Raw genomic sequence first — 13,023 nt, forward strand, 5'->3', positions numbered from 1 at the left:
TTGTTTTGATGGTTCCCACGAAATTTAGATGACACTCCAAGCGATCAATCAATACTTATGATTCTGATTTAATAATATGATACGAACATAGGCTATATTAGTTGTGTTACTTTCTCTGTGCAAACATCGTTACAAGAGGTGAATTGTTATTGTACAAAATAGAAGAGATACTGCGAAGTAGATTGAAGTGGATTTTGCTGGAGCTGGTTCAAAGTAATCTCGAATCCATTCCTCAATTTTCTGTCTATTTCCATTGATCCATGCCAAATTATACTTAATATCCGTCCTTATTCGATGCACCAGAGACTCCGAGATGTATCGATTGTTGAGAAGTGTCGTAAGAATATGCTCATACTCTGGCACATCCTCCTCTTGAATGTATGTCGCAATCTCTTTGAGAGCGTGTTCCATGCGAAGATTAAAGTTGAAAGTCCTATTGATCATCTCTTGGTTTTCTTCTAGGAACTTCAGAACGGTTTTCAAATGTCCATTCCTCACAGCTGCGACTAGCAAATGATACCGTTCCAGATTTGAAAATGCAAGTTCTTCTGCAGGATCCACAAGATTCATCAAGACAGAATATACAACGTCTGGATCGTGGTAACATGTGATTGCGTACGTGAGTTGTGATCTCTCCTGATCACTAGTCATCCCGTGCAATTTCTTCCAGAAGTACTCAAATGTTCTGAGGTCGGCGTTCTTTAGGCCATGGCAATAGTACATAGAAGCCTGTTCCATAGGCACCATACAAGTCTCTGTCAGAGCCTCTGCAGTGACCATTATCCTAGTTGCTGTCAAACACTTTCCAGAACCGGCCCGACATGCGAGATTCACGATAATTGGTCGGAAGAAAGTGGTTCTGGCAGAATCTCGACCATTCACGTGTGGAAAAACATCCATTCTGTCGAAATGTTCTTCGGTGAGATGTTCCAGAAATCTTCCAAAGAACAATTCGTACGAAGGGCCTTGCAGTCTTTGAGCTATGTTCAACAGGTGACGATTAGCAGTGACCCATACGGCGTACTCTTTCTCGTATCGCACGTACTTGATGATGTCCAGAGCGAATGTGAAAGGAACAACATCTGAATAGGCGAGATGGAAGCAATCATCAATTAGTTGAGCCCTATTCAGTGTTCCTATAAAGTATGGAGATCCTCTGTGAAGTTCTTCGGCCAATAGTCTCCAATTTTCCGTATCGTAATTGACTCTGTAGAATCCAGTTTGTTGGATATTGAACAGAACCCAATCATCGGATGTCCATGTCTTGTTCTCTGTTGTTCTGAGTACAAGTTCACGATTTCCTCTCTTGAGCCAAGCCCAGGGTTTGGTATTTTTCATATCTGGATCACTTGCGGTGGCAATCGACAGTGGAATATACCAAGAGAGCCTGTCAGGATCGACTTCATCTCGAGCCGAGAGAAATCTCTGTTGGTTAACAACAATCTCGTTGGATTGATAGTTTCTCATCACAGTCAGAAGTGGATATCCAGGCTGATTTATCCATGAGTCAAAGATATCCTCTACTTTGATATTCTCGGGAAGGGCATGATCTTCATCTGATGCTTCTTGTAAATTTCTGTACAGATCTCCCGGAAGAGCCGTTTTGAATGCCATATTTTTAATGTATTTCTGAAGTCCTTTTCTAAAGGTTTCTCTTCCCAGAAAATGATCACACATTCTTAAGATTGACGCGGCTGTTTAAGGAAATTTCTCATTATTAAATGATTACTAAAAAGTCAATTATGTTACCTTTCCCAGTGGTTGTAAACTCATAGAGAGATTCTATTTGATTTTGCGTCTCCACGTAACTGTTGAGCGAAGGTGATGTTATAAGGCAATCTTCTGCGAGACTTCGCTCCATGTAGTCGACGACGTAAAGCTCTTCCACTGGATAATCAGTGAGATACATTTGTGAGAAGACGGCTTCGTAGTAGTTTGAGAATCCCTCTGTAATCCACGCATCTGACCACCAAGACAGTCCAACAAGATTCCCGAAATAATTGTGAACAAGATGGTGACAGAGAGTTTTAGTCACTTCCATCATTTGACTAGGGCTGGTGTAGTTTCTCTTGAAGAGGATGAATCTTGGACTGAAATGATAGTGAAATTGAGGATAAAATTAATTGAAGCAGGAGTAGAAAATGTGAACTTACTCAAAGACCATTAATCCCCAATTTTCCATGCCGCTGTGAAGAAAGTCTGGCACAACAATGGCATCGAACTTTGGAAGAGTGTAGCCCACGCCAATAAATGTTTCCAGTTCCTCTAGCATAAATGTTATCAGGTCTAAGGCAAAGTCCACCTCATCTTCCTGATGTTTTGGCACCAAAACACTAACATTGAGCTTCTTTTTCTCCATTATTTCCGTCTTAGCCACATAATTATCCACAGAGAAGGCCAATAAATTAGGTGACATGGAGACAGTTTCCTCAAAAGTTGTCGTCACATAATCGTCAGGGCTTTAAGCGTAACCCAGAGAGTCAGAAAAGATTTCTAGATATTGGAAAAGCGAATACTTACTGTTTCGTCACATAAGCAATAGGCATATTAGAGGCAGCATTCATGGAGGAGTGATGTGTGATGTGAATGGTGAACGGTGTCCTGTAGCGAGGCTCATCGTAACAGGGAAAAGCCACTCTGGCATTAGAAACGTGCATATGGGAAGTGACAGTGTAGATGACTTTTCCTTTTTCATCTGTGTACCGCGCATAACACAGACCTCGAGGGTAATTGTGGAGAATTCCGGTGAAATTTATCTCCAGAATGTAATTCTGACCAATTCTCAGGGGATTTTCCAGGACAATACCTAAGACTCTTTCACTGGGAAACTCATCCACTCGAAGAATCCCAGCGGGATTATTGAGATGATCAACAAGACTGCAATTTCCGATTGTAAGATACTCAGAATTGATTGTGATAAGTTTAGTCGACTCGAGGGCTCTCAGAGCAATTTTCACTCTCCCTGAGTAGTTGAGGATTTTCATGTGAATCTTTGTGTCGAACCACACTTCATAAGCCACAGGATCAGTTGTGTTGCTCAAACGAGAAGACACTTTTCCCGTCGTATTGTGCAAATCTTCAACAAAATCCGCGGATTCCGGGTGGAATGCCACAATTATGGGGAGAATGAGCACGAGGAAGACGAGAGCAACTTTCACCAACATTTTGCTCAAGCGTCAGCGATGAACTGTATGTATTATTCATTGCCAAAGTGATTGGGAGAAGAGTTTGGCTGAATTTCTTATCTTTGCGGATAATGTTAACATACTCGTTAATAGTGCTAATAATTGGTTTATTAGATATACATATTGTTTGCAGTATGGATAGTATATAATAGAGAGATACATAATTTATACTTGTAGGAACTCCTCGATAAGGGGGCCAAATTAGAAAACACGGAAAAGTGTTTGTTCAACCGCAATCAGAAGCAATGGAAAACAAATCACGGACATCACGCCAGAGCTCTGAAGCGCTGGTCGAAAATATTCTTTTATCCAATTTTCGATTTTCATTTGATTCTCATTCATCCAGGTTCGATGAAGTTCCATTTCAATCATGCATCTTTCAACCAAATTGGTGTTTATATGTCCCGCTTTCAAGAGCACTTGCAACACATCAGCAAACTCTTGCTGCGTTTCTTCAGGCATACATGCTGCAATATCCTTTAGAGCTTGTTCCATGCGGATATTGTAAGTGTAGGTTCTGGAGATGTCATCGTGATTTTCTCTGAGAAATCGCAAGACAACACGCAAGTGACCATTTCTCACAGTGTTGACGAGGATTTGGAATCTCTCGAGATTTGTGTAAAAGACATCCACTAGGTGTGGATTTGCAGTTTCCAGGAGAAGAGAATACAGAGAATCAAAGTTATGATAGCAGCCAATAGACGTTGTTATATGTATCCTTTCTTGTTCATTCGTGAGAGAATTCAGTTTCTTCCAAAAATACTGGAATGTCTTCTCATCCGCATTCTTGAGTCCATGGCAATAGTAGACCGAAGGTTTTTCAAGGGGTGTCAAAACATGACCCGTAAGAGCTTCTGCTGTCACCATTGTTCTTGTTGCAGTTAGACACTTTCCTAATCCTGAGCGACAGGCAAGATCTACAATAATTGGTCTGAGGAAGGTGTTTCTAACACTATCTTTTCCGTGGAGATTTTCAAACACATCGAGTTTCTCAAAGTGTGTCTCAGTCAGATGCTGAAGAAATCTCCCGAAATACAATTCATAAGAAGGTCCTTCCAATCGTCGAATCATGGTTAAGAGATGACGATAAGCTGTTATCCAAACCGAGTACTCGTTCTCATATTTCATGTATTTGATGATGTCGAGAGCAACACTGAATTGAATAATGTCCGAATAAGCAAGATTGAAAGAATCATCAATGAGCTGAGCCCTGTTCAGTAATCCAATGGTGTATGGAGCGCCTTTGTAGAGATCATTAGCAAGCAACTTCCAGTTGTGATTGTCATAATTCACTCTGTAATATCCAGTTTGTTGGATATTGAAAAGCACCCAATCATCTGAGGTCCATGTCTGATTGTCACTCGTTCTAATGACAAGTTCTCTCATCCCTTGCTTAAGCCAGGCACTTGGTTGCGTATTGTTCATGTCAGGATGTTGAGCTGTTGTGAATGACAATGGAATATACCAAGAGATTCGTTCAAGATCGAATTCGTCGCGGGCTGCGAGGAATCTCTGTTGATTTACAACAATTTCATTCGTCTGATAATTTCTCATGACGGTCAGCAGGGGAAATCCCGGCTGATCTGTCCAGGTGCTCAAAATACTCTCCACATTGATTTTTTCTAAAACTGCATCTTCATTAACTGCTTCCTGAATGCATCTGTACAAATCTTTGGGCTGTGCTACTTTGAATGCCATGTCTTTGACATATTTCTGAAGACCCTTCTGAAAGACCTTTTTCCCAAACATGTGATCAGTCATTCTTATAACTCCAGAGGCTTTGCTGACCATTCCAAAATCGAAAGCATCTTCTATCTCCTTGCGAGTTTCGACATATTTGTTGAGCGAATTTGACATGAGGTAAGAGTTTTCGACAAAATTCTTCTGCATGAATTCTGTAACGAACATTTCATTGAGCGGAAACTCTTCCAAATAATAGTTGGTGAACAAATATTCATGATAATTGGCAAATCCCTCAGTCAACCAAGCATAATTCCACCAGGAAATTCCTACGAGATTCCCGAAATAGTTATGGGATAGTTGATGACAAATTGTCCGTCCGATCTCCATTTTCTGGCTCGTGGTAGTTAAACTTTTGTTATAGAGCAACGATTTGGAACTGTAATGAAGGTAAATCATTATTTTAATTTTAATTATGTGGCAGTGAGAAGCAATCTTACTCATAAACCATAAGACCCCAATTTTCTAAACCATTGTGCATCAAATCATTGACCACAACAGACTCAAGCTTTGGTAGGTTGTATCCAATTCCAATGTATTCCTCAAATTTACTGATTACGGATATAATAACGTCCTTAGCAAAATCAACCTCATTTGCGAAGTGTCTTGGCACGGTGAAGCTCACTTCTAGGTTTTTTTCTTCGAGGAAATGTTTTACAGATACGTAATTGCACACCGTAAAGGCCACTAAATTCACTGACATTGTAACAGATTCTTGAAAGGATGTCGTCACTGAAATATCTGAACTGAAATAGTACAGCGTTAGTGGAAGTAGTTTAGATTGATATCAAACTTACTTATTTCTTATCATTGCTACTGGCATATTGGAAGCGGCAATCATTGAGGGATGATGGGTGATATGTATTTTAAAAGTAGTCCTGAAGCGAGGCTCGTCGTAGCAGGGAAAGGCTATTCTTGCATTGGTGACGTGGAGGAAGGATGTGGCAACGTAGAAAATTTCCCCATGCTCATCCACATAACGAGTGTAGCAGAATCCTCGCGGGATGCTTTGCAGCACTCCCATGAATTCAATGTCAAGAACATAACTTTGACCAATTCTGAGATGCTCATCGAGGAAGAATGCCAAAATTGCTTGTCTCTTGTAATCCTCGTAAGTAATTTTAACGTTATTATTGAGATGATCGTAGAGGCTGAAGTTTTTGATTAAAAGATTCTCAGAATTGATAGTAATGACATTAGCTGCCTCTAATGCCCTTAAGACAATCCTCACTCTTCCCGTGTAGTCAAGAATTCTCTCGTGAATTCTCGTCTCCAGCCACAATTCGTAAGCCACAGGTTCTGTTGTGTTACTCAAGCGAGAAGATATTGCTGAATCCCTGTCAGATTCCGTTTGGTTTGCAATTAACGGCGTCAACATAAGCATAAGGAAAAACAAAGGAATTCTCACTGTCATGTCGATCTAATGTTCGCGAAAGACACCAATTCACTGAGTGCGAACTGAAAGAATTTCGCAATCATACTTCCTATCTCACATTTTGTTTTGATTGCCAAAATACTGTACATAGGTTGTAATTAATTTTGTATTATGAAAATATAGTATTATATATATTTTTTGGATAAATATGATAAGCTGCCTCGTTAGAAGATTCGTGACAGTGTTTGCCCAATTGAGATGAACAACACTGTGGGGTAGAATAAATTGTTTGTGGCGGTATTTTCAAGCACCGGCTGGAAGTATTCCCCAATCCACTGTTCAATTGTGTTTTTGTTCTCTTCCACCCAAGTGCGATGATAATGCATGTCAATAATGCATCTCTCGACCAAATTGGAATCAATATATCCGGCTTCTAGTAAAATGTTCAGCACATTTACAAACTCTTCTTGGGTCTCTTCTGACAAATATCCCACAATTTCCTTTATTGCGTGCTCCATACGCATACTGAAGGTGTAAAGTTGGAAAATTGCTTCATAATTCTCACGCAAGAATTTAAGTATAGTTGTAACGTGTCCATTTCTTACAGCACTAAGAAATAGTTGAAATCTATCGAGATTTGTATAGTAATCAACGTCCGAATTTATATCAGCAGTTTCCAGGAGAAGAGAATACAACTGGTCTGAATCATGATAGCAGCCAAGAGAACTAGCAATATGAGTCCTTTCCTGTTCGTTGGTTAAAGTTTTCAATTTCCTCCAGAAGAACATAAAAGTTCTCTCGTCAGCATTCTTAAGACCATGACAATAGTAGACTGAAGGTTTCTCGTGAGGTGCCAGAACGTGACCAGTCAACGCTTCGGCTGTAACCATAATTCTTGTAGCAATCAAACATCTTCTAGACCCAGAACGACAGGCCAAATCGACAATTATTGGTCGCAGAAAGGTTGTCCTTACTGTATCTTTTCCGTCTACGTTCTCAAAGACATCAAGTTTCTCAAAATGCTCCTCTGTCAAATGATGCAGGAATCTTCCAAAATACAATGCATAAGAAGGTCCCTCCAATCTGCGATTCATGATTGTAAGATGTCGGTTGGCTGTGATCCAAACTGAGTACTCTTGCTCGTATCTAACGTATTTGATGATGTCCAGAGCCAAGGTGAATGACACAATGTCGGAATACGCGAGATTGAAGCAATCGTCAATGAGCTGAGCCCTATTCAGCAATCCAATGGCGAAAGGAGCTCCGCGATGTAATTCAGACGCGAGTAACTTCCAGTTCACCGTGTCGTAATTGACTCTGTAGTATCCAGTTTGTTGGATATTGAACAGAACCCAATCGTCAGATGACCACGTCTTGTTCTCTGTCGTCCTGAGTACAAGTTCTCGATTTCCGCCCCTGAGCCAAGTCCATGGCCTCGTATTTTCCATGTCGGGATTGGCAGCAGTGCTCATTGAGAGTGGAATATACCAGGAGAGCCTGTCGACATCGACTTCATCTCGAGCCGAGAGGAATCTTTGTTGGTTAACAACAATCTCGTTGGATTGATAGTTTCTCATGACGGTGAGGAGGGGAAATCCTGGCTGATCTACCCAGGATCGGAAGACATTCTCTACTTTGATATCCCCAGGAAGAGCGGTATCTTCATCTGCTGCTTCCTGAATATTTCTATATAGGTCTTCTGGCTCCGCAATTTTAAATGACATATCCTTTATATATTTCTGAAGTCCTTTTCTGAAGGTTTCTCTTCCCAGAAAATGATCGCACATTCGGATTACAGCGGAAGCTTTAATAGAATAATTTCATATTATTTTATTATATTAATGTGAACAATCTTATAGTGAATAAATTGTTTCTTACCTTTGTTAAGCATTGCAAAGTTGAATGTACTCTCAATATCTCTACGAGCTTCCACATATTTGCTAAGCGAGGTTGATAGAAGAAAGGAATTATCAACAAAATATCTCTGCGTAACTTCTGTTATGAAGAATTCAGTCATTGGAAAGTCCTCAAGGTAGAGATTGGAAAAATAATATTCGTAGTAGTATGCAAAGCCCTCAATCATCCAAATATTATTCCACCAAGACAACCCAATAGCATTTCCAAAGTAGTTATGGGTCAACACATGGCATATTGTCTTGGCAATGTCCATCTTCTGACTCGGTGTGGTTAGGCTTTCATTGTACAGAAGATATTTAGTGCTAGAAAGAAGATTTGTGTTAGATAAACACTATAACATTTTACTAAGGCATACGTACTCGAATACCATAAGGCCCCAGCTTTCTAATCCGGATTGTAGCAAGTCATTGACAACGACTGATTCAAGCTTCGGTAGATTGTATCCCACGCCATGAAATTCTTCAAATTTGTTCAGTATGAATGTAATGCAATCCATGGCAAAATCAGTTTCATTGATAAGATGTTTCGGTACGAGGATGCTTATATTCAAATTCTTATTCTCAATGTATATTTTCCTGGCTTTAAAATTCGACACTGTGAAAGCCACCAAATTCACAGACATCGTCACTGATTCTTGAAAGGATGTAGTTACAGTGTCATCAGAACTGGAAGAATGTGAAAATTATTTCCTCATTGACACAACAGATGATAATAACCCAAGACATACTTGTTTGTTATAGTAGCTACTGGCATATTTGAAGCTGCCCCCAAAGAGTTATGATGGGTGATGTGAATGATGAAAGGTGTCCGGAATCGAGGCTCGTCGTAACAAGGAAAAGCTAATCGTGCATTTGTCACATATAAAAACGAAGTGGCGTAATAAGAAATGTCTCCCTGGTCATCCACATAGCGGCTGTAACAGAATCCTTTCGCGACACTATGAAGGATTCCCAGGAAATGAATATCCAGTATGTAATTCTGGCCAACTCTAAGGAATTCATCAAGAACGAATGCTACAATACCAACAGCTTTGAATTCTTCCATATAAGATATTTTCACATTGTTGCCTAGGTGATCAAGCAGCGTATGATTTTCTATCAGGAGTTCCTCTGAGTTAATTGTTATGACATTGGCTGGTTCCAGAGCTCTTAAGACAATCCTCACTCTTCCCGTGTAGTCAAGAATTCTTTCGTGAATCTTCGTCTCCAACCACAATTCATAGGCGACTGGTTCTGTTGTGTTTGCTAAACGCGGAGAAACATTTTCTAAAAAACTATTCGACTTTGCTTTTTGTTGAAATCCCTCAGAAATCGTAAACATAAACAGCACGATAAGAATGCCAAGTTTGACTAGCATTTTGATGCGACCTCGGCGAAAGTTACCAGATTACTGCCAGTGGCACAACAATTTACTTATCTTGCAATCTGCTTTGATGACCAATCGAGGGAAAGACACTTCTTTGTCATGCAAAAATATGGGTAATGAATTATTTATTTCATATTACTGTCCATCACAATAATGCGATATAACAGAAAAAATATATAGTATATATATTTTTGGTATCTACTGATAAACTATCATGCTGAATATAATTTGACCGACAGCAATCAGATTCAACGAAACGTAGATAAAATGGCACACAGCTGAATTCTCAGAAGTCGGCTGGAAATATTCCGCGATCCAATTCTCAATTTTCATTTTATTCTCTTTCACCCATGTGTGATGATATTCCATGTCCATTTTGAGCCTCTCAACCAAATTAATGTTGATGTGATCCGCATTATGTAAAATAGTCAGAACGTCGACAAATTCTTGTTGGTCGTTTTCATGTAAATAGTCTGCAATTTCTTTCAAAGCCTGTTCCATTCGAATGTTGAAAGTGTAAGTTTTAGAGATGTTCCTGTGATTCTCTCGGATAAATTTCAATACTGCATTCACATGTCCATTTCTAATGGTCACAATTAGAATTTGAAATCTCTCAAGATTTGTATAGAAAGCGTGTTCTTGATGTGGATCGGCAGTTTCGAGCAGAAGAGAATAGAGAGATTTGAAATTATGATAGCAGCCAAGAGAGTTAGCAATATGAGTCCTTTCCTGCTCAATGGCCAAAGTTTTCAGTTTTCTCCAGAAATACCGAAATGTCACTTCATCGGCATTTTTCAGTCCATGGCAGTAGTAGACTGACGATCTTTCCATAGGTGCAAGCACATGACCAGTGAGAGCTTCGGCTGTGACCATTGTTCTTGTTGCTGTTAAGCATTTTGCAGATCGTGCAAGACAAGCCAGATCGACAATGATTGGTCGAAGCAGAGTGTTTTTAAAGGAATCCCTTCCATTGACATTTTCGAAAACATCAAGTTTCTCAAAATGCTCCTCTGTCAAATGATGCAGGAATCTTCCAAAATACAATGCATAAGAAGGTCCCTCCAATCTGCGATTCATGATTGTAAGATGTCGGTTGGCTGTGATCCAAACTGAATACTCTTGCTCGTATCTAACGTATTTGATGATGTCCAGAGCCAAGGTGAATGACACAATGTCGGAATACGCGAGATTGAAGCAATCGTCAATGAGCTGAGCCCTATTCAGCAATCCAATGGCGAAAGGAGCTCCGCGATGTAATTCAGACGCGAGTAACTTCCAGTTCGCCGTGTCGTAATTGACTCTGTAGTATCCGGTTTGTTGGATATTAAACAGAACCCAATCGTCAGATGACCACGTCTTGTTCTCTGTTGTCCTGAGCACAAGTTCTCGATTTCCTCCCCTGAGCCAAGTCCATGGCCTCGTATTTTCCATGTCGGGATTGGCAGCAGTGCTCATTGAGAGTGGAATATACCAGGAGAGCCTGTCGACATCGACTTCATCTCGAGCCGAGAGGAATCTTTGTTGGTTAACAACAATCTCGTTGGATTGATAGTTTCTCATGACAGTGAGGAGGGGATATCCTGGCTGATCTACCCAGGAACGTAGAATATCTTCAATTTTCATGTCATCTGGAACCGTTTTATCCTCTGTAACTGCTTTCTGTATTGATCTGTAGAAATCTTCTGGAAGAGCAGTTTGAAATGCCATGTCCTTTATGTACTTCTGAAGTCCCTTTTGGAATGTTGTTCTTCCAACCATGTGATCAGTCATTCGCAAAACAGCAGCAGCTAAATATACATGGAATATTTTTCATCAATGTCTAACCAATTTGAAAGTTCGCTTTACCTTTAGTCAGCATTGCAAATTCGATGGTCTCTCCTATCTCTCTTCGAGTCTCAACATACTTGCTGAGTGTGCTTGATGTGATGTATGAATTTTCGACAAGGTATCTCTGCATCATATCAGTAACGAAATCTTCATCCAACGGTGATTCAGCGAGGTATTGGTGGGCAAAGTAGTATTCAAAGTAATATGCGAATCCCTCAATCATCCAAACTTGATTCCACCAGGCAATGCCCACAATATTCCCGAAGTAGTTATGGGTCAGTAAATGACATATTGTTCTGGCGATATCCATCTTTTGACTTGTGCTTGTGTGACTTTCGTTGTACAAGAAATTCTGGGCACTAAAAATTAGAAGTGATTCTTTAACATTACACTCAAAAACAACATCAAAAGGATTATCTTACTCATAAACCATGAGGCCCCAATTTTCTAATCCAGTATTCATGAGATCTGAGACTACCAAAGAATCTAGCTTTGGCAGATTGTATCCCACACCAATGTACTCTTCGAACTTGTTTAACATGAATTTAATGAAATCTGTGGCGAATTCTGTTTCATTTACCAAATGAACCGGAACAAGGAATCCCAATTCAAGATTTTTTTCCTGAATGAACACTTTTTCTGTGTTGTATTTAGACACAGCGAAAGCCACTAAATTTACGGGCATTAACACTGTTTCTTGAAATGATGTCATGACATATCCGTCAGAACTGCAAAGGATTGAAGAAAGATATCAGAGCATGTTAATTGTTAAGTGCTAGACATTCTGTTAAACTCACATATTTATTATTGATGAAATTGGCATATTTGAAGCTGCTTTCATCGAGTTATGATGGGTGATGTGAATGATGAAAGGTGTCCGGAATCGAGGCTCGTCATAACAAGGAAAAGCTAATCGTGCATTTGTCATATGTAGAAAGGAAACGGCAATATAAGATGTTTCTCCTTTTTCATCAATAATTCGAGTGTAACAAAATCCACGAGGACTGTTATGAAGGACGCCAGAAAACAGAATGTCAAGAACATAATTCTGGCCAATTCTGAGGTAATCTTCAAGAACGAAAGCTAAAATTCCCTGATTTTCATATTTTTCCATATAAGTTATTTTCACATTGTTGCCTAGGTGATCAAGCAGTGTGTGATTTTCTATCAGGAGTTCCTCTGAGTTGATTGTTATGATATTGGCTGGTTCCAGAGCTCTCAAGACAATCCTCACTCTTCCCGTGTAGTCAAGAATTCTCTCGTGAATCTTCGTCTCCAACCACAATTCATAGGCGACTGGTTCTGTTGTATTATTTAATCGAAATGCAGTATAATCAGAGTTAGTTCCCACAACACCTCGTGAAAATGTGAGAAGAATGAGAAGATACGCTTTCACACACATTTCTCATCAATATTTGCAAATTGACTGGTATTTCAGACACGAGAGCTCAATCTTTTTACTCCATTCCTTATCTGATGAGGATCTATTTTGGGGGCCAAAAATCACAAGAGTTCCTCTTGAAACTTACACATGTGTCAATAAGTTCTTTATTGCAAGTGATTCTCACTCGTGCAATGTGATAAACAACAAGGTAATAATATTTACTGCGCATT

The 13,023-nt window shown here is 39.7% G+C and overlaps 3 protein-coding genes across 3 annotated transcripts; all 3 read right to left on the minus strand.

Annotated features, from left to right (window-relative positions):
• Positions 1-129: 129 nt before the first annotated feature.
• On the minus strand, positions 130-3,016 carry LOC132258461 (aminopeptidase N-like). The gene is made up of 4 exons (XM_059755789.1): positions 2,521-3,016; positions 2,154-2,459; positions 1,750-2,090; positions 130-1,694 (listed from the first exon to the last, which is right to left on the minus strand). The coding sequence occupies exons 1-4, from the start codon at positions 2,982-2,984 to the stop codon at positions 130-132; spliced, it is 2,676 nt and encodes an 891-aa protein (XP_059611772.1). The 5' UTR covers positions 2,985-3,016.
• A 370-nt stretch (positions 3,017-3,386) lies between these two features.
• On the minus strand, positions 3,387-6,339 carry LOC132258462 (aminopeptidase N-like). Its single transcript, XM_059755790.1, has 3 exons — positions 5,723-6,339; positions 5,366-5,671; positions 3,387-5,304 (listed from the first exon to the last, which is right to left on the minus strand). Exons 1-3 carry the CDS (start codon positions 6,337-6,339, stop codon positions 3,387-3,389), a joined length of 2,841 nt encoding a protein of 946 aa, XP_059611773.1.
• Positions 6,340-6,524: 185 nt separating this feature from the next.
• On the minus strand, positions 6,525-13,022 carry LOC132258464 (uncharacterized). Its single transcript, XM_059755791.1, has 9 exons — positions 13,016-13,022; positions 12,217-12,711; positions 11,832-12,141; positions 11,428-11,768; positions 9,816-11,369; positions 8,945-9,449; positions 8,577-8,882; positions 8,179-8,519; positions 6,525-8,104 (listed from the first exon to the last, which is right to left on the minus strand). Exons 1-9 carry the CDS (start codon positions 13,020-13,022, stop codon positions 6,525-6,527), a joined length of 5,439 nt encoding a protein of 1,812 aa, XP_059611774.1.
• Between the last annotated feature and the right edge of the window lies 1 nt (position 13,023).

Source organism: Phlebotomus argentipes, unplaced genomic scaffold, assembly GCF_947086385.1.
Source record: "Phlebotomus argentipes unplaced genomic scaffold, Phlebotomus argentipes genome assembly scaffold_4, whole genome shotgun sequence".
In the NCBI taxonomy this organism is placed as follows: Eukaryota; Metazoa; Arthropoda; class Insecta; order Diptera; family Psychodidae; genus Phlebotomus; species Phlebotomus argentipes.

Coding starts and splice junctions, on each gene's coding strand:
- LOC132258461 (XM_059755789.1), bottom strand. CDS start 2,984: ATGAAAATCCTCAACTACTCAGGGAGAGTGAAAATTGCTCTGAGAGCC. Junction 2,091..2,153: donor TGGGGATTAATGGTCTTTGA/GTAAGTTCACAT, acceptor CTATCATTTCAG/TCCAAGATTCATCCTCTTCA. Junction 1,695..1,749: donor GTTTACAACCACTGGGAAAG/GTAACATAATTG, acceptor TTCCTTAAACAG/CCGCGTCAATCTTAAGAATG.
- LOC132258462 (XM_059755790.1), bottom strand. CDS start 6,339: ATGACAGTGAGAATTCCTTTGTTTTTCCTTATGCTTATGTTGACGCCG. Junction 5,672..5,722: donor GTAGCAATGATAAGAAATAA/GTAAGTTTGATA, acceptor GTACTATTTCAG/TTCAGATATTTCAGTGACGA. Junction 5,305..5,365: donor TGGGGTCTTATGGTTTATGA/GTAAGATTGCTT, acceptor CCTTCATTACAG/TTCCAAATCGTTGCTCTATA.
- LOC132258464 (XM_059755791.1), bottom strand. Junction 11,769..11,831: donor TGGGGCCTCATGGTTTATGA/GTAAGATAATCC, acceptor TCTAATTTTTAG/TGCCCAGAATTTCTTGTACA. Junction 9,450..9,815: donor GTTGAATCTGATTGCTGTCG/GTCAAATTATAT, acceptor CAAACACAACAG/AACCAGTCGCCTATGAATTG.